The following is a 20263-nucleotide window of genomic DNA, read 5'->3' on the forward strand; positions in this document are numbered from 1 at the left end:
GCATCCTATTTGCAAGTGTCTGTGCTAAGTAGCTAACGCTGAGCTACCAACACGTGGCCTGGGTCAACGAATTATTTGTGAAAGGTTGATGCAGAGTTTGCACGTCACCTTTTTGAGGTTGACTTCAAAATGACCCCACACTTATGATTTCCTGCCTGACACATTATCTTATAACCATGGGAACCATCCAGGTATTTCTTAATGTCTGCCTGAGACTGACTTGAGTGTCTCCCCTTCCTATGGAGCCATACGTTTCACTCAGTATCATGTGGCTCAGCTGCATTTAAAGTCAATCCGAGAGGTGAACAGGAGTCCTGTAGATATTGATTTATAGCCATAGGTTTTTATTTATAGTTCAGGGTCAGTTTGCACCTGATGTCACATCCGCAACACTAGACATATGTGTTTCATATGATCAGGCAGCATCACATCAGGCTTCATATTCCCTGCAGTTGCTGCGTTTGCCTTATTACATTTACTTTGTGAAGCTGATCACATAACCCTGGAGCTTTGAATGTCACCGCTGGAGGTAAAGTACAGCCTTAAAAAAACAGACGTATAAATCCAGCTTCACGGTTGCACCTCCTGAAAGGTTACTGTACGAAAACTACCAAGTTAACGTCTCGATATCCAGCCTCAGATCAGTGCCAACTCCGATATTTTCGACACAACCTTGTAGTTTACGAACCAAAGGCGAATTTCCACGAGAGTTTGGCCCCAGGATCGTTTGTGTTTACTCGTTTTGACGTCGGTGTGAACACACCACAGTGGTGTTTTACTCCTGATCAATCGCGAATTCAGTAATCATGTCTGAGAGGTGTGTTATTAACATATTTTTGGTTCATGCTGCTGCTGACCAACACTTTGAGTAGTTTCTTTCAATAACATAATGTAGAATTTTACTGGGTAGCAAATATATATTTATTGTACCTTAACTCACAATAAATTATTGTGGGATTAAGAAGCATTATATTTTCCCCACATCAGCTGTTGCCTTGAATTCACCCTGGTGGCTACACATTATCATAATCGGACTCAGAACCACAGCAATATATATATATATATATATATATATATATATATATATATATATATATATATATATATATATATATATATATATATATATATATATATATATATATATATATATATATATATATATATATATATATATATATATACACGTACAGGCAAACACACAAACCCACACAAAACCATCCCAGCTCCACAGGACCCAACATGCCTCACAGCTTCAGTATAAGCTGATAATTTATCGGCGTCTGAAATCCTTATTTCACCTATGGAGGAGAGCAGTGAAACTGTCAGGAGTTTAGTTAGGGCTACAACACCTGCACCTCACGCATACACTGGGCTTCTGCTCCAACAGCTCCCGGAGGGCGGCTCACAAGCTTTTATTGCTGTGATGACTGCTTCAGATTTTTTTTTTTCTTTACGCTAGAGGACACCCGGAGAATAAAAAGCAACTCCTTTGCCCAGTGCCGCAGCAATTTTGACATTGACCCAGACAGAGATAGGCAGCAAGTTTAATTTGAAGTGCAAATGGCAAGGTCACATGTTTGTTTTTGTTTTTTATTTCATTCACTGCCAAAACTGATATTTTGATTATAAAATAAATACAATTTTATCATCAGCAAACAACCGGTAGTATAAGGTCCCTGCTAGAATTTCCCACCGTTATTAACAGGAATTTGGGGGGATAGATTTCCAAATATTTCCATGTATTTAAAAATGGCGTGTTCACACCTGAAAATTCCGACCAAGGTTTGAAACAAGGGTCATGTCTTTGTTACATTTGCTACATTTTATCTATGTTGGCAGCATCTACCTTTACTTAACTGATTAGTTTGTGGGCGGGTGTGCGTCCGACGTCGGCGAGTTGTCAGTTCAGCGGGTAGCAGTCTCTCCGTTTGGTATTACGACCAGCATCACCAGCTTCAGGCGCAGGACTGCACACCGGTTGGAACCAAACTTTATATTGTTGGAGTTGAAGACTGCAAGCAATCTTGCGAAAAATGCAATTCAATACTCCTCTCCCCATGTGGTGCCACAGCTCATTTTTGCTTCTCTTCAGCTTCTTTTTGTTCTTCTATTGTTTAATGCTGTTTCAACTTCCTGCAATTGGTCCGAACAATCCAGAAAAGGGTTTTCACACTGTAAACAACCCGATCAATGATTCAGTTTGATACGGGCCGAGAACATCTTTTGTGGTCGGACTACATTTTGGTCTGTTGGTCTGAACTGAGGTCTGAAGCACTTTTTTGTTTTGGTTTGGACTGCCGGTCCCTATGTCAGGCAGGATTAATGCCCATAGTTTTAAAGCCAGGGGATCATTTGCTACATTTGATGAAGCAATTGCCGGGGCGTCTAGCTCTTCCTCATATGTTACGGTTCATCACAGCTCAAAGGCAAATCCACACAATCAAATTGTAAAGCCTTTGATGTCCTGCAGAAGCAGCAAAAAAAAAAAAAAAAAGAGGCTGTGTATTATCGGACATGAGAGCATCCAGAGACCTCAGGGTGTCAAGAAGACTGTGAAGTTGTTCATCCTGTCAATCTGTTTACTCATGCAGCAGCACAGCGAAGAGCAGTGCAACAGTATCATGTCGTATTTATCAGCCAGATATCATCGAGCTGAAGTACGGTATGACAAACCTGCGGATTGTTGTAATTTAGACAGTTTGTTATTTTGTTATAGCTCCGTTACAATGTCAATCACAGTTTCCAGGGCACATCTTCAAATACTTTAACGAGGTGATATTCACTGAACGATAACAAAACCAGGGTCTGTTCTTTGGATCTATTGTTATTTTAAAGATCAAGTCATCGAGTAGCTTTATTTTCCTACACACTTTTCCTGCTCAATGTCACAGGTCTGTGATGAGCAGGCAAATATAGTACAGTATAGTATGGTACATATTTTTCTTTAAGTAGATATTATTGTGATACTGAAACAACCCCAGCAGCTGTTGGCATAACTACTTCTTCCAAACCACAGCAGACAAAGCTACATAATGACCCTCGTCGTTAGGTGACGTGATGTCTTTCAAAAAATACAATTTATCGTTGTGGTTTGGAAAGCACCAAGGGAAATAAGGGTAGGTAAAAAAATAAAACAAAAAAGCACAAGCCTCCCTTCATTCCTCTCTCTGCATTTATCAGTACACAAACGTGAAGGTTTGATCCTTCAGATAATGACGGAGTCTAAAATCCTCAAGTCTCAACAAGGGACTACCTGCCACTTCAGGCGCTTTTCAATTTCCTGAGGCAGGACACCGTGACCATGTAAGCCGGAGAGCTGCTTTTGTTTTCCGGTTGTCTTTTGCCTTTATCTGTCAAGCGTGGAGGACTTTTATCCTCCGACAGGATTGTCTTTCACCTCCTGTCCAGTCGCATCTGTCTTTAAAAAAAATGAAAAATACGGTTCTTGTCATGGTAGATCAAAACAGTGTTTTTACCGGCGGGTTTATATCCCGGCAAAAGAGCTGACGGTACGTCCATATTGTATAAACATGTCCTCATCCCTAGAAATAAAAAAAGAAAACATGATGTGTTGTGTTTTTTTTAACACAACACAAATCTAAATTTTAAAATGGCTGTTTTAAAAAAAGAAAATCTAAGAATATTTCTTTTTGTGACCTTCCATGTCTACTTAATGTCTGAAGTTAAAGGGGCAGTAAGCGATTCTAAAGCTATACATGTTTTTGTAAAACTCTGTAATTATTTCCTCACCATCCGTCGGCGGTGGCTTTTGTGTGAGCGGCGGGGAAAAAATCCGGGTTTTCGGCTCAGCCCAGGCTCCGTAAATGGGGAAAAAAAAAAAAAAAGAAATAGTGGAGAGCAGTACAACAACACAGAGAGAAACAAGCTCTCTCCAAAATCACTTGGTGCCCCTTTTAAGGAAAGTGGATTGTCTTTTTGTCAAAATAGATAAATGAAATAGAAGATTAGTCTCCATTGTTGTATTGACACATTCGCCGCATGAGCAGACTTCTTCTTCCTTTGCTTTCTGGGCAAGTCCAGTCTTTATTTGCGCGACAACAGAGGGTTGTTTGTCAGAAAGACATGAAACATGAGCGAGTCTAAGCTGCTGAATAATCTTACAGTGCTGTTGTGTGTGTCTGGTGGAAGTAGTCTCCGAATAAATGTGAGTGAATGTGGGTCAAAATGCACCGGGGACATGGCAGCTCACTGGCTGAGCGGGTAACTAAGCTAAATGATGTTTGTTTGCCTCGTAATTAGCTTTTACGTAGCAGCCGATTTGTCAAAACACAGTCGAGCGGTGTCAACTGAAATGTTTGTATCAACTTAGTTTACAGGACGCAAAACAAGATGTTACAACTCCATTGGGATTTAAAAAGACTCGACGAGTGTATTGGCTCTGCTGCCTAAGGAAGCAGCTGAATTAAAGCAACACAGAGAGAGAGAGAGAGCTGCGTTTGTCATATTGTTTATAGTCCAGGAAGTCCCGTTTGAGTGTCAGATTAATGTGCTAAAATATGAATCCGATGTCACAACACTGCGCAAACGTTTGTAATACTCAGTTCGTGCTACAATCCAGCAGAGACGTGTGCTTATATGTATTTGTTTGGTCAAAACAGTGCCTTGGCATCGCAATGAAAAACAACTGTAACTGGCCTCGGCCTGGTTGTCGCTCGCATTGGCGTCAGAGGACATTTGCATGAAGTTGCGCTTTCCCCAATTTATTTTTTCTGTAGTGACGCCAGTAACCTTTTGTACGTCCGCAGCTCAGCTGGCAATGGGGGGGCTGCAGAGCAAGGTCCCGTTTCACAGTCAGTAGCCGTCTATTTCTTTACCAGCTTTTCACTCTGTACATGTGAGCATTTCACAGGGCTTCTACCAGTTGTGTGCGACATCCTGCTCTCAGTTCTGTCCTTGAACTCATATTACACGTTCTGTCCGATAAACAGTATTAATAGAACATGGAATTGTTTGGAACTGTCACGGCAAAGGACATCAGAAAGAAACTGTGTTCAATGTATTGCAGAATATTTTAAATCGTGAAGTGAAGAACCCGGCATGACTCGTCCTCTAGTCCCTGATGTCCGAAGCCGTCCTTGGGCTAATAATGTAATTATAAATGTAATTTAGGTCTAAAAACATTGTCGATATTTGCAAGATTCCCTGCCAAATAAGTCACTCTCCTACAAGTGAATTTTCAGCAGTTTGTCTTGTATGTCATTACTTCGTTTTCAATGTTGCAGAGTTTTATATGCTGCTATTTTTTTATTTCTTGCAATGAAATATGGAACAAAAAAAAAAAGTTTTGGTTCCAGTTTAGCTTTCTTGCTTTTCCACTCTCAGTATGTGTCTCTTCTTCTTTCTCTGTTTTTTTTAATAATAAAATTTATTAATTCCATTTATTCCATGTCTTCAGTTAGTTTCTGGTTCGTTTCAGCCTCTCAAACAAGTTTCAGCTATATAGCAAATAGGCCAATGCTTACGTTTGTGCCAGATGTGGATGAGACAGACTGTGAGATCACCTTGATCAAAAAACATTTCTGCCTTTCGATCCGTAGCTCGACTGCGTTTGTAATTTGCTCGCCTGCGAGTCTTCCGGTGGGCCCACTGTTCTGTCGTCAGGGTAAATTACATTTGTGAAATGGGACGTGGCTTTAGACAAATTGTCTCCTAGTCATTGCGGGGCATTAGGATACTCTCTATGCTGCAGCGCTTAAGCCCACGTCTATCCACCTTGAGCTCAACACTAGCGACAAATTACTATAAAAAGAGCTTATTATTTAGAGTTGGTCCCACTTATCGTTCAGGGTGCAGTTCCCGGGCCTTTTGCCTCCCATTTTCAACACTGACAGAGCTCTGTCGGCCCAATCTGTTACCACTGCACTGGGCTGACGTCTCTCCAAATATCATTGATACATTTTATGTTCTGACAACAGTTTATCTGGTTCAGACCAAGGTTTTTTTTTCCTAGGAGAAGACAACAGCAGAAAGTTGTTTATGTTGTTACAGTGTCAGAAGTCCATATTAAATGTGGCCAACGTTTCCAGTGATGAGGTAAAAACATTAGCTGGTACCATGGTAACACTGATGGCGGTTCTGCTGTAGCAACTCAAACATAATTAGCCGGGCGTGTTGCATGTTACTTGGAAGGGTAGGAGTAGAGCTGCAACAGCTAATCGATTAGTAATCGACTATTAAATTAATCACCAACTATTTCCATATTCGATATTTTATGATTTCAGCTTCTTAAATGTGAATATTTTGAGATATACACCTTTTACCATTCATCCTTTGTTCTCTAATAACGATGATTCAGTAACAACAAATTGTCATGCTTCCGATTCATCCCTTGTTTGTGTCATACAGGTTAACTCGTGACCATGCGCTGTCTGGCTGCTCGGGTGAACTACAAGACCCTCATCGTCATCTGCGCCCTCTTCACACTCATCACCGTGCTGCTGTGGAATCGATGCTCCAGTGACACCTCTGTGCGCTTCCTGCCCCGGGCGGCCCTCGTGGCTCCAAGTCCCAGGGTGGGGGATGCTAGCATCAGCAGCCAGCAGCACCCTCCGCAACCCCCGGAGCCCCCGCCTGTCGTCGGGGGTGCTGGCGGGCTCAAGTATGAAGAAATTGACTGCCTGATCAATGACGAGTCGACGATCAAAGGGCGCCGCGAGGCCGGAGAGATCTACCTGCCCTTCGCGTGGATAGAAAAATACTTTGAGGTGTACGGAAAAGTGGTGCAGTACGACGGCTACGACCGCTTCGAGTTCCAGCACAGCTACTCAAAGGTTTACACGCAGCGCGAGCCCTACCACCCCGACGGAGTCTTCATGTCGTTCGAGGGATACAATGTGGAGGTCCGCGACCGCGTCAAGTGCATCAGTGGAGTGGAAGGTACGACTTTCATTATTTATGGTCACACATGGTTTTTAGGTCCACGAAGTCGAGTTACTATGCACCTAAATACCTATATAGAAGAACCCTTACTTCTAATGTAATTTCAGATACTAGAGATACAGAATGGAACTCGATTTTATACCAAAGATCAATATTCAGTTCAAATTTTCACTGTCTGTGAGAAGGCAGTGTGTAGCATGAAATATTCAACATGCAAAAATACTTTTCCTTTGACTAAAACCAAAGTATACCACAATATTTTTAACACACTCACTCCATAACACACCATCAACGCACACTGAATTTAATGTTTTGAGAGCAAATACATACAATGTAGAGTGCATTTCATGATCAAATCACTGAGAAATATATGGTTCAGTCAATGAGGTCTAGTTTAGCAAAGTGACTTAATTTTCTAATCGGATCATTTTTCATAAGCACTAACTCAATCTTTGGCACCCATTCCCAAACTGAATTTAAACTTTTCTTTTAAAACTGACGAAGGTCAATTAAAGATTCATCTTTTCTTCATTAAGACACTGTCAGCATTTCTTTGCACAGACATCCTTATTGAACTCTGAAAAGTGAATGCATTTTTCCCCCTGTCCCTTCACACTTTGATCCATCCTCAAAGTTGTTTTCCTTTCAAGGTTCCTTTATAAAATAATTGCCAGGAAGGATCAATAGCTCATTTTAAAAGACTATTAGTTCAAACCACATTGTCATCAATATAGTTCCGTGCCCCCCGCTTGCTTGAAGAAGTGCTTTCCCATACTTGTCTAACATTGCAAAATAGATTAATTTTCCCCTCTTTATTGTCAAATAGCTAAAGCCACAAGTTTAAAAAAAAAAACGATCAAAAAAACTGCCACAGCAGGAACTCAAAATGAAGCAGTTGTCCCCCGAGAACCTTCCCTTACATATTCAAACACATTGGTGTCAGCGATGAAGTTGAAGGACTGTGATTTGTAGTCATTCTGCCTCAGTCCTGCGTTCTTTTCTACTCCGGAAAGCAAGCTTTTGTTTTGGTGTGAACATGTAATAAATTATGATTTATTCACTAGTAAAGTGTCAGCTGCGGAGGTTAGCTTGATGAGTAATGATAGTCAGTGTCTGCAAGAGCCATTTGCCAGCAGTAAATGGCAGTTTTTGCTGAGATGGATTGTGCAATTGTCCACATTGGCTTTTTTTTTTTTATGTGTTGACAGAAATCTGCTATTCAGTTCATCACACAAACAGAACCGCAGAGTAGTTTTCTTCATAGTAAAATCTGCAGAAAGCATGTTTGATGTATAGTCCTTTTGTAGTGCCCGCACTGATGCAGAGAAAACAGAATTGCGAGGTAGGTCAGAAAGCCTAAAAAAACACATTTGGTCGATTGAGTCCATTGACTTTGGGCATTTTGGGGGTTTTTTTGTCATTATGTGACCTGCAGTCCCTTATCATAGTTGTGCCCCACTACTGTATGCAACACATGTATGGGAGTGAACACACCTTGTGGAAAATAGGTCAGACGGGAAGACAGCCAAATCGCAGTGCGAAGCAAAATTATTCTCACCCTCCAATTGCTTTCAGATCTGTTCTCCTAGTACAGAACTGAGGAAACACATCTATGCTGCCACACCCACACAATTGCACACACCCAACCACACACACACAGACACACACACGCACACACGCACAATTTATCAAGGTCTATTAATTAAGCCCAAGGCTCTTTGCTTCGCAGCACTCCACATCCATGAGCACACACACACACTCCTCGTCAACTTAGTATATTTTTATAGGGGAAACTAGCAGTTCATTAATTAGCCTGTCACAGTCAGAGGCACATCGGGGATTTAACAAGGTCACACACAGGAACATTTCTCTCCCCTGTGCACCCTGATAACCGCGGAAAAGAGATTTAAAAGGACCCTCAGCAATATGCAATAAGTGTCGTAATGACCCTTCTACATCACTCTGCTATTCAAGCATTGGACTTCAGGCTAAATTGTATTGATATCCCAAGCTCAAACAGTCATTTGTTACTTTAAAGAACCCCTCCAGTCACGTTTTAAAGTTTATAAAAATGATCTGCTAAGCCTAATATTTCTCACCACAGTTGCTCGCACTAGGTTGACCGGTCGAAGAATGTGAGCGACAAGATGGCTAGCGGCAACAACTGCGAGATTCACCCATAAATCTTTCACGAGCTGCTAATGCTAACTGTCTGCTGACACACCTGCCGTTCTTTCGTGGATGCGCTGCCTCTGCATGCACTGGATGTTTTCTGGTTTCTTTGCCTACATTTGCATATTCGACAGCAATTTGGTTTTTCTCTATTTGTGTCGTACCAAATCTAGCTTGGCAGGATTCGTTTATATTTCAAATTGCAGAAAAGTTCACAGAAATCTCCTAGTGCAGGAGCGGAATGTGAAAACACCTCTATAGTGATATGTGCTGAGATACAAGTCCCTATAGTCGATGTCAGACATTTTAGATGACAGTAACAGAAGAAAAACACTTTTGAGTGGAGAGGGACTTTAAACTGTGATAGTATTGGTATGAAATTTATAGAAATAAAAAAATGACTGGGGGTGTTTCAGACGGACTAGTCTGAAATCCCTGTCAGTCTTTGAATGCAAATGTATTTCCTAACACTTGCAGCACTTTTATGTGTCATTACTTGTCAAATCTACTGAAGGACCTGGGGTTTTATAGCAAAGAGCAGGAGTTGGGTCTTAAGACACTGAATTCATTATTCTAAAAATAACGGATTCATTGGTATTAATGTCCTACATGAATCTTTCAAAGTACTTGAAAGTGCTGAGACATAGGAAGTAGGATTTAATAAAAAAAAATGTATTTCTGACATTGCAATTTAAAGTCTTTATAGTTACCTTACTGAATGCCTCTAGCATTAATGTCACACAGATTCAAACAGTGAAACCAACAGCGCTCTTATTTTCTTAGCTGCAAAGAGCAGATGCACTCTCTGTAAGCAAGCGCCAACATACAGGAAAATTACACAAGGTGTAATTATCTGCAATTTCTTCGATGTAGGTGAAACTATGAGGCAATGGAAAATGGTTCCTGGGTCAGGTTGGTGGGCTACTTAGTAGAAATGTGCTTAGGGTCTAAGGGAGGTCAGTATATGTGGGAAGTGTAAATCCAACCAAAGTTTTTCATTCATTGCTCAAACTGGTACCAGCCACTGTGGACGAGACGCTGTGTGTCTTCAGAGTCTGTACAATAGGAATCAAGGCAGTGCAGGCAGAGTGAGAAACACAAAGGTATTTCCCTGTTCTGTTCTACCCTCGTCTCCACCACGCCTCCGCCCCTTTCTCCAATACCTTTACCAGGGCAAGCAGCAACAGACCTCCAGACAATATTCAGGTGTTTGCCTATACCATGAAAGCAGGGGGGCTGTGGTGTCTGAACTCGGTGACAAAACATAGATCATACAAGTCAAACGAGGGAGCAGGAGACTTAAAATGCACATTTTTTTTCCCTGACTGCAAATTTGCCCGCACGTTTTCATTCAGTTCCGGGTTGGTCTTAGGTTTTATTCCGAGCGGCGTTAAAAAATCTTAAAAAGTCTTAAATCTAAGCTGCAGGAACCCTGAGAAGTTAAGAAAAATGAAGCTGCTGCTGCTGCTGCAGCAGCCAGGGCACTATGATTAGTGGAAGTAGTTAATCCTCTCTAACAACACCCTCTTAAATCACGATCTCGTTTTTTTTTCAACTGCTTTTTTCTTGCACTACCTTTATCTTTACTCCCTGTGCCATTGCAGACCACCATCACTTTAACATTTGCCAAACACTAATAAAACATGTCTTTTTAAATGCTTGATAAGAGCTAAAATGGTCTCTTATGTTCTTGGCTGATGCCCGATCTCTTAACTCCTGTGCACACAACATAGGACTTTCTAGAGCAAGGGAACTGGCCCAGTCTAATGGAATCTAATGGAATCAAGGGTGCTGCTGCAAACGGTTGTGGTTACAACCCGGTTACATTGACTCCAAACCACAAAATGATTTAAATGGGCAACATTTCGATCCCAGTTTACTCTGTGTATTGTAAAAAAAATAAATTAATAAAATTGTGGTTTGGAGTGGGTGTGGAGGTGTTATCCTTTTCATTTGTTCAGTTTCCTTATAGGCTTGCACAGTGCGGCGGTGCATGTTATTTTCTTATAATTACTTAATACAGCTGTGTTAGAGCCAGAGCAGTTTGTTGAGTGTTCACTTCCCGGTGTTCTGCTGGGTTTCCCACAAAATTAAATTCACTCTGTGACAGTAGCTGCCTGGGGGGAGGGGACTCAGGTTGCCACAATCTAGTTAATTAATGGGAAACTCGTAGCAGGAGGAAGTTCACTATCCAGCTAAATAGATATAATATTATTCCCCCAAAGTGTTTCATGATGAACTCGACTGTGTTTCAAACATCAAAGCTGCTTTAAACTGATTTGGCGTCCATGGGGCAGAAGAAAAAAAAACTCATCCTCAACAACCCCGATAAACCATTGGTTTCGCACATTGTTATTATGGCTTATGTGTTAGCAAACAATCTAAAAAAAATAAAAAATAGGTCAAATATTCACTAGGCTCTTGGTTCTGCTTTGGGTTCCACCAGCTCCAGCAACATGCAGAACTATCTCCAGTGCTTTGGTTTCTTCACAGTGAGATTGTTTGCTTAAAAACAGCTTCTGATTAGGGTCTTAATTCCCAGCGCAGTGATCAACAGTAATCCTCATGACTCATTGCAGACGTTTGCTCCAAAGTTGAAGTTGAACATAATGAATAATGGAGTTTTAAGGTATACTTGCGTTCGGGCACATACCAGCGTTGTGCTGAGCTGCCAGAGGTCGAAAACAAAACCAGTGATAATAGAAAATACTATTGCACAACAGTATGATGGTGTTTTACTTTTTTCCCCTGCTATATTACCTTCAATAGGTTCAGAGCCTACAGTGATAGACAGAAGACCTAGTTTCTGAGATTTCAAATTCCACTCCCCAGAGTTGCGAAAATATGTGGAGGCTTAACAGTTAATTCCGCATGGATTACTTAGCATTATTCAGTGAGGAGCACAGTGTTGCAGTGTTGGGATTCTGACAGTCATTTGACTTAAGTTGTCAAGAGAAATGCCAGTAACAAGACAGGCATGGAGAGGAGTCTGGCAGGGGAATCGATGTGTGTGTGTGTGTGTGTGTGTGTGTGTGTGTGTGTGTGTGTGTGTGTGTGTGTGTGTGTGTGTGTGTGTGTGTGTGTGTGTGTGTGTGTGTGTGTGTGTGTGTGTGTGTGTGTGTGTGTGTGTGTGTGTGTGTGTGTGTGTGTGTGTGTGTGTGTGTGTGTGTGTGTGTGCGAAGAAAAAGTGGTTTATTAGTATTATTACTGTCTTGAGTTGGGATTGGCACAACTGGACATTTGAGAAGAGCAATTAATAAAATTGAGTTTTTTAGCAAAATGTGTTTGCTTAAGAAAACGGCGCAGTGCAACATAAGTGATCAGCTGTGTGGTGATTTCTTTGAAGTGAGGAGGCCTATTATCACCATCTTTAATCTGAGCATATAGTGTTCTTCTCAGGAGGATGGGGTTTGGGGGTTTGGATTGCACATTTGCTCTTTCTGTCACAAGGTCTTTAAGTGACCTATCTGTTAATCGGAGTGATGCTCCTCCTTCCCGAGCTATTTCTGGCTGTGTGTGAACAGGGAAGTTCGCCTCCGGTGAAATGCAGTAGATTAGTTTGGATTTCACCACAACGTACAATTATTCACCATAGCTGGTGGTGTTTTGTTTTTTTGCGGCGCCCATATTCTGTTGTCCTCTGTTTCTGTGTTCCTAAATCACCTCTCTAGTGCCATAGTCTGGCTCATCCAATAGCTGTAAAGGTTTACAATTTGCCTATTTGGTATCAGTTATTAAATTTGTGTCAGGATTATGAATTCAGTGACACTGCGGGTGATATAATATAAATAAACCAGATAATCATGTCAGAGGCATTTGTCTCTAAAACTCTTCCATTGCAACAGCTAGACAATGACAACCAACCATGAAACATACTTCCTGGAATATCTAAAGTCTCTTGTCTTTATTTAATTTGACATGACTCTCCTTTTTTCCCACCCAGGTGTGCCTCTGTCCACTCAGTGGGGCCCTCAGGGCTACTTCTACGCCATCCAGATTTCCCAATACGGTTTGAGCCACTACAGCAAAAACCTGACCGAGCGCCCTCCCCACGTGGAGGTCTACGACACGGCCGAGGAGCGAGACAGCCGGGCCAGTACGGCACCCTGGAGTGTGCCGAAGGGTTGCGGCCTCAGCCGTGTCCTCGACAAGACCCGAGCTACCTCCGTGCGTCAGTTCAGCGCTCCAGGTATGTAAAGCCGGCCATGAGCCCAGACCGCCTCGGGGCTGCGCAGCTTATCTCCTTTAACTGTGGCTGTAAGAGGCTCGATATGAAGCTGCGCCCTCAGGACAGGATTGATAGGCGGCGGTGAGTCACCGCCACAGTCTGGCAGATGATGTTGGACCACAGTGGAAACCCCCACATACTGACACGCTCTTATAAAATTACGATGTTGATTAAAGACGCAGCATCACACATTTCATCCTTTTCATTCCTGCTGATTCTCCTCTATAGACTTTTCATTTTTAGCCAGACCATGAATATCAGATATTTATAATAATGAAACTAAATCTTTGAAAATAAAGGGAGTTAACTATTGACTTTTTGCAGTTCAAACTAGGCCTGTCACGATAACTCCTTTTTGTTGCACGATATATTGTCCCTGAAATTATTGCAATAAACAATAATGCGCATTCGAGGCCTACACAATTTGTGTTGCTGCTGAGAGAAATGTTATCCAAACTTTTAGAAAAATACTAAGAAATCCATATTTTCTAAAATTCTATACACCAAACCAGTGATTTATAAGCAGCGAAGCTTTGCTGGACTGTTGTTGACATTCATTTTTATGTCAACAAACACGCAATTGTAGACACAATGGCTGTTATGGAGGTCAATAAAAAAAAAATATTTCCATATTCATGTGCTGTACGATAAGTCGATAATGTAATTATTGTGTCCGGCCTAGTTCAAACAGAATAACAGGGAAGCGAGTCTCCTCAGTTAAAGATTCTCTTTGTTGTCAAGTATTCGCACAAGTTGTCAAGTACCAAAGCTGAAAGTGATGAACTTCAACTGTTCAAACTGACAAAAAAATGTCCCCTTAAAACAGCTGGACGCTTGTTTCTAGTACATGGTGCCTTTGGTTCGGCCGAGTTTCAGCTGCAGTGTAAAACACATTAGTTGCGGTTCACTGGAAACAAACATGTTCAACATCATAAACTCGCATCTCCCAGTGCAGCTGTTGCTCGCTGATGTGTTTTTAATTGTTGATGAACAACAGTGCAGCTCCGTGGGACTGAAGGATTTAGATACAACGGATAAATAGCTTGTCTGTTTTATACAAAGCAAATCAACCTTGTAGCTCTGAGTCGGAGTTCTCTGTGGCCTTTAGTCAGATATCATTATCTTTAACATTTTCTAGAGTGATTTTTATGTAATTTTATCACCATTTCCAGAAGATTGATTAAACTAACAATGTTTTCTTGTTTTAATCAACTTATCTTAAATGAAACATGAGAGCATGATACATGCAGTATTAGTATTAAAATGTACATGCAGTTTAGGATGTAAAGGTTTTAAAGGTCGATGAGTCAGGCATTTAGTTTTTTGTCTTTCAGAGGAAATTGATAAGAGAAATTGAGGGAAGAATTTTTAAGATCCTCACAAGCTGTTAAATTGTCGCCCCATTGTCGTTTTATTTCTCCATAAGTACGTAATTAACTTAATTAACTTTCATAAAGTTTCATAGCTTGCAATAAAGCTGACTGTCTTTGGACCGTTCAAACCTCCAGGGAATTAAATTTAATTCACCTCACTCAACATTGCGTCCAAGGCTCGTAAGGTACCGAGAACACTCTGCTCAGACTGGATCGTTGTTTGTCATTGTGTGCATGTGATAAAGGATTTATTATGAAAAGAGGAAAAATATAAAGAAAAAACCCTCTAGACTCGTATTGTACTTTCCATTTCATCCCAAATAGAATTGTATTCAGGGCAGCAGTATGAGTATGCGTTAGGAAGGAAACTGTGGACTTTTTAATTTGGTTGGATTTGAATTTGCACTGATACAGCACAGATCAAAGCACGGCACACAGTCGTACAAAGAAGAAGCAGCAGGAAACCCTGTATGAGAGATATTTTATGTTAATGAGTGAACTGTCCAAAAACTCCTTCCTTAATTATGAAAATGTGGTGGTCGGCCACAATCTAGGTAACCAATGGGAAACGCTGAGCTTGTGATATCTTCCTCCAAGTATGCGCTTCGTCGAGGCCGCACAGTTCTGGGATAGTCTCTGGGCTGTGCTCTGAGGATGGTCCAGACCCTCCAGGATAACCTGGACTGGAGGAGGACCTCAGAGTGGCTGCTCCCAGAGAAGCTGAGGCAGATGTCTTTTCAAGTCTGAGGTCAGTTTCCAGGTTTACGCAGCAGGACAGAAAGGACCAGCCTGTTGTTCAGCCTCAGTTTGGTAGAACAGAGTCGACTGTCTATCGGCTTTCTAAGGTATTGGGAGCACGAACTGCGTCTCTCCTGCAGCTTTCCAGATACCAAGAGAAGGTCATGGCCTCTACTTGTTGGTTAGTAATGGTAAGCTGTGAGGCTGTGGAGAGGAGGTCACTAAAGCACTACACCTTTGTCTTACCTCAGTCGATCGAGAGACCCAGAGGTTGGGCCTCCTCACCAAACATCCCCCAGAATCTACAAGGGGGTTGAATCAGGAGCAACTGGACTTGGTTGTAGTTTCTTGAAGACCTCTCATCCAAAAGGTGCTTCAGAAGTGAAGAAATCCGAAGTCCAGTTGCTTCTGATTCAACAGCCATGTTGATAACTATGACTTGGATGAATGAGAATCTCCCACACCCAGACTCTCAGCAGCAGGGCTACACCATCAGCTCAAACAAAAGAAAGAAAGTAAAGAAAGATCGCTCCAGTACCAGCTCAGTGGCAGCGTCAAAAAATTGTTGGAGCCAGACCAAAGCCAAACTCCGCTCCTGATCCCAGCTTACATGGAAAGAGCTTCCTGTTGACTCTCACGCAGGAGATTGAGCTTGTCTTCCAGACTTTGTCAGAACCTTCCAGAGGAGCTCTCGTGAGTGCGTCAACCTGGGAACCCGGGGGGAGGAACTGGAGCACAAAAACACTCTTCACCCCTATTCTCTGCCTTTTCCGTATTTCTGAAAATAAATTATCACGCAGACTATACGCTGGGCTTTTTTCTATCGTGTTGTGCGTTTTCACCGCAACAGATGATGAGCGTAACAATGAATATGGATTAGTTGCAGTAGCCACATATAAACGTGTAAAAGTTATTTCTCTCCGTCCGCACAACACAACACTCAAACTACTTCCTGTTTCTGACCTGTCAACATAAGAGTATCCTGCAATGAACAGGGTTTTTTACGTCCATGGTGAAAGCGACAAACAATTCCCGTTTCGCACGTGTATTGCATATTTTCCCGTGTCGCTTTGGAGACATTTCTCCTGATGAAGGATCATATAGTGTGTCAACCCCCCGTCGCAGATGAGTCACGTAGTGTGAACAGCACAACGACTGAAAACCTGTGATTACAAGACAGTGTAGTGTGAACTGTACAGAGATCCTACGACTTTGGTGTAGGAGTGAGTCTGAGGCATTAAGTGCTGTGATGTTGTGAAGCGTGAGAAAATGAGTGGTATAATAAATATCTGAACTATTAATCGAATCTGAAAATCCTGGCCTACATTTACAACATGCAAAAATGACGACAGCCACAAGATAGTTGGCAGTTGAGTTATTTTGGAATTGGTCAAAATCTTTTACCCGGAGCTGACAGTAAGTGAGTTTATTCTCATCTGGTCTGCTGATATTTCCAGGACAGTCTCTATTGAGCTGCTGTCTCTACTCTAATTTTCCCCTTCCTCCTAATTCTTCAGCTCTCACCCTCTCATCATCATCAATTTCTATTCATTCCACCGCTCGGCAGCTTTTCTCTATCCCTCTCTCTGTTCTGCTCCTCTGACACCTTACCTCTCAGCTTCAACTCACCCTCACACCTCTCTCTTTCGTTGAAATCATCATGTTTTCATCATCGCTCCTAAGCCCTCCCTTGACAGTCTTCATTCTCCATTAATCTTCCCCGTCTCTCCCCATATTTCAGTCTTCAGCCTCTATTTTATTATTTCCAACCACTTATCGCCCTTCAACCCTCCTGTGCTTCCTAAACGTTGGAGTCATATTTGCCCGTTCCATTTCAATGCCTTATTCTGTTCTCTCATACATATTTTTTTTATTTTGTTTTGTTCCTCTGCTGTCAGTTTCTCATTCTGGCTTGCCTCCCTTCACTTCTCCTCCTACTCTTATCTTTCTGTTAGGGTTTTTTCCCCCCCGCCTCCGTACTGTATCTAGGGCACTGGTGTTGGAACAGCCCCTCAAAGCCTCTGACAAGTGGATCAATAGTCCCTCCCCTGATAATAACCTACTGTCGTCCATCTGCACATTGCTGCACCAGGACACTGTCCTCCACTGAGCACCTATATTGTCTGAATCCCTTCGTGGGTCGGTTGATGGATCAGAAATACCATTTGCACAAACCCATCGCTGTTAGAATTCATTTCAAGTTTTCACGAAAGCTTCAAAGATTTATTTTTTTTCTCGCAGCAGAATTAGAACATAAAAAAGACTCTGTAAAATTATAATGCTTCACGTTTCAGTCCCAGGTGACCTCCTTCATCACAAATACAAAAAGATGGCAGTCTGTAATAAATACAAGAAGCTTAGCCTACAGTTTTTCCAGGGCACATTAAAGTTGGTTAACTTGCAGAGGATTTGAAGGTGTGCAAAGAAGCTCTGCATTTATTATATATATGCTCACATCGCACAGCTGAATTTCTTCCCCAACTGTAATAAAACGGACACAGCTGCTATTTTCAAAAGACCTCGGGATACCTTGTTATCTTTTTACTGCCCAGACTTGAAACAGGCTGTTCACTCACATTCCCCATTTAACCAGACGGACCTTGAGCCAGTTTACAAAGAAACCACAGTGTCCACTAGGGCTGCAACTTACGATTATTTTCTCGATTAATCGATTAGTTGTTTGGTCCAAAAAATGTCATTAAAAGGTGAAGAAATGTAGATGCAGTTTGCCCAAAACTCCTAGATGATGTTTTGTTTTGTCCACACACCAAATATATTCAGTTTACTGTCACAGAGGAGCAAAGAAACCAGAAAATATTCACATATAAGAAACTGAAATCATAGAATTTTGCCCCTTTTTTTTCTCCATAAAACTACTTGAACCGATTAATTGATCATCAAAAATAGTTGGCGATAAATTTAGTAATTGATTACTAATCGATTAACTGTTGCAGCTCTTGTGTGCACATGTGCTAATGTTTGGTTATAGAGACATTTGCACACAGACTAACTTGCATCTGCTAAATACTGACGTGGACGAGGTCAGATACTTCAAAAATGTATTTTGTGTTTTATGTTTAAAATAAAAGCTTTAATAAATCAACAATGAATCATTGTTGAAAGACAGTGAACCAATGAATTAGTCAATCAACTGAAAGTTAAAAGGCCAACAAATATAACTACAGTAATTTCTTTATTTTATTTTCAATTTTTAAAAAGGACAACAATTATGTTATTGTTATGTTTTTCAGCTTGTCAAATGTGGGTTTATGGAATTCTTTGTCCTTTATGAAAAGACAATAGACTGAATATATTTAGGTTTTGGGCTCATGGCCACAAGACATTAGATGGATGAATATTAGTTTTATAATATTAATTAATCACTTTGGCCTTCATGAAATTGCAACAGGCATTTTTCACTATTTTTCAATATCACTTGCAAAAAGATGAATGGAGGAAAATTATCAATAAGTAGATGTGAGAATAATCGTTCAAACTTCCCCGGGGAGTAAATACATTTCATAAGCTCTGTGTTTCCTCGTGTGTCCGGAGATTCGTGGTTGATGAATGACTCGTACGTTGACCCGCCGTTTTGTCTCCTGGATCGTTTGCGTCCGCTCCACGCTCGGCACTTATTGTACATCTGTTTCCAAGTGTTCGCGTCACATGCTCGCTCGCGCAGACAAGCGTGCAGTTGGCGCTGACATGCATTAGTAGCCGTCCGCGTGTCATCTCCGTCTCCTGCCTTTTCTCGATAAGCAGCCAGAGGAGCCGAGCAGGGGAGGTGGAATCTGCTCCTCTGTATTCCCTGCCCATCCTTTATTGATGGCAGAGTAATCACAAGGCCAGCGTACAAATCCACTTACTCTGTGCATTGCCCCTAAGTAATGGATTTATGAGTGCATTAAAGAGCCGTAGTCATCCAGAGGCCCCTGCCTGGCTGGCTCCCCCTTCACTCTGCTGCTGATCAACTTCTCTCCGTGTCTCGGTCGACCTCGTACACTTTTTTCAGCCCCTGTCACGTGAGATCGCTCCGTCTCCGGCTCTCAATTGTCTTCTCTCCGTTGGCTCGTTTTCACTCGCTCCGCTCTTGAGCTCGGGCCTTAAGGGCCCTTGTGCGACCCATCATTCCATTACCCTCCCCCTTTTTCTTTTTCTTTTTTTTTTCCCTGACTCCTACACGCCTTTCTTCCTCTCTCCTTCCATCGGTGGGAAAAGTTTTTCGGTGTTGTTGTTGTTGCTGTTTAGACCAGTGATTGTCAACTAGTGGGTTTGTCGCAGGGCCATTTTGAGTGGGTTGAGGATTTATGAGTGGGAAAAAAAGAGAAAAATGTATACATTTTCTTTTTGTTGTAATTATTAAATTTAACAAGACAACAAAAAATTCATCATAAATGATGTGAACCACAAAACATAAAAGATTTACGAAAATACCATAAAGAAAAACATTTTTGAGAGGCGCTTTTATTTTGAAGGACACACGTTTGACATGCGTCGGAGTAACGCGCTCTCGAGCATTTGTAAACATGGCTAGAGTAACAATTTTCAGTCGAGCAGCTCGTAGTGCTTCAGGTCTGTCCAAAAAAAAATTAACCCAAGACAGCGGCTGGAGCTAAATTGTCCGAGAGGTGATGGAGTGTAAGAGGAGCAGTGGCAGAGTGGAAACTGAAAACGATCCCAGTTTGTGTTGTGAAGTTTTGTTGGGGAAGAGATGTGAGGGATAGAAAAGTTGTTCTCTCCTTGCATCTCGCTGCTCCTCGGCTCTGTTCCCTTCCTCGTAGCCTCCTAATTAATTTCAATGTGTAGCGGCACATCTGTCTTCCACATCCCACGAGAACCTGGTCTCTGT

At 41.7% G+C, this 20263-nt stretch overlaps 1 protein-coding gene across 1 annotated transcript in view; it reads left to right on the forward strand.

The window, feature by feature from the left end:
- Positions 1-20263, forward strand: part of glceb (glucuronic acid epimerase b) — a 46539-nt gene that overhangs the window by 21046 nt on the left and 5230 nt on the right. Inside the window, exons 3-4 of the mRNA XM_035628089.2 lie at positions 6370-6900; positions 13019-13264. Of these exons, the coding sequence (XP_035483982.2) occupies positions 6384-6900; positions 13019-13264 (763 nt within the window). The 5' untranslated portion in view covers positions 6370-6383. The remainder of the gene's footprint in view (positions 1-6369; positions 6901-13018; positions 13265-20263) is intronic.

This window comes from Scophthalmus maximus, chromosome 4 (assembly GCF_022379125.1).
Source record: "Scophthalmus maximus strain ysfricsl-2021 chromosome 4, ASM2237912v1, whole genome shotgun sequence".
Taxonomy (NCBI): Eukaryota; Metazoa; Chordata; class Actinopteri; order Pleuronectiformes; family Scophthalmidae; genus Scophthalmus; species Scophthalmus maximus.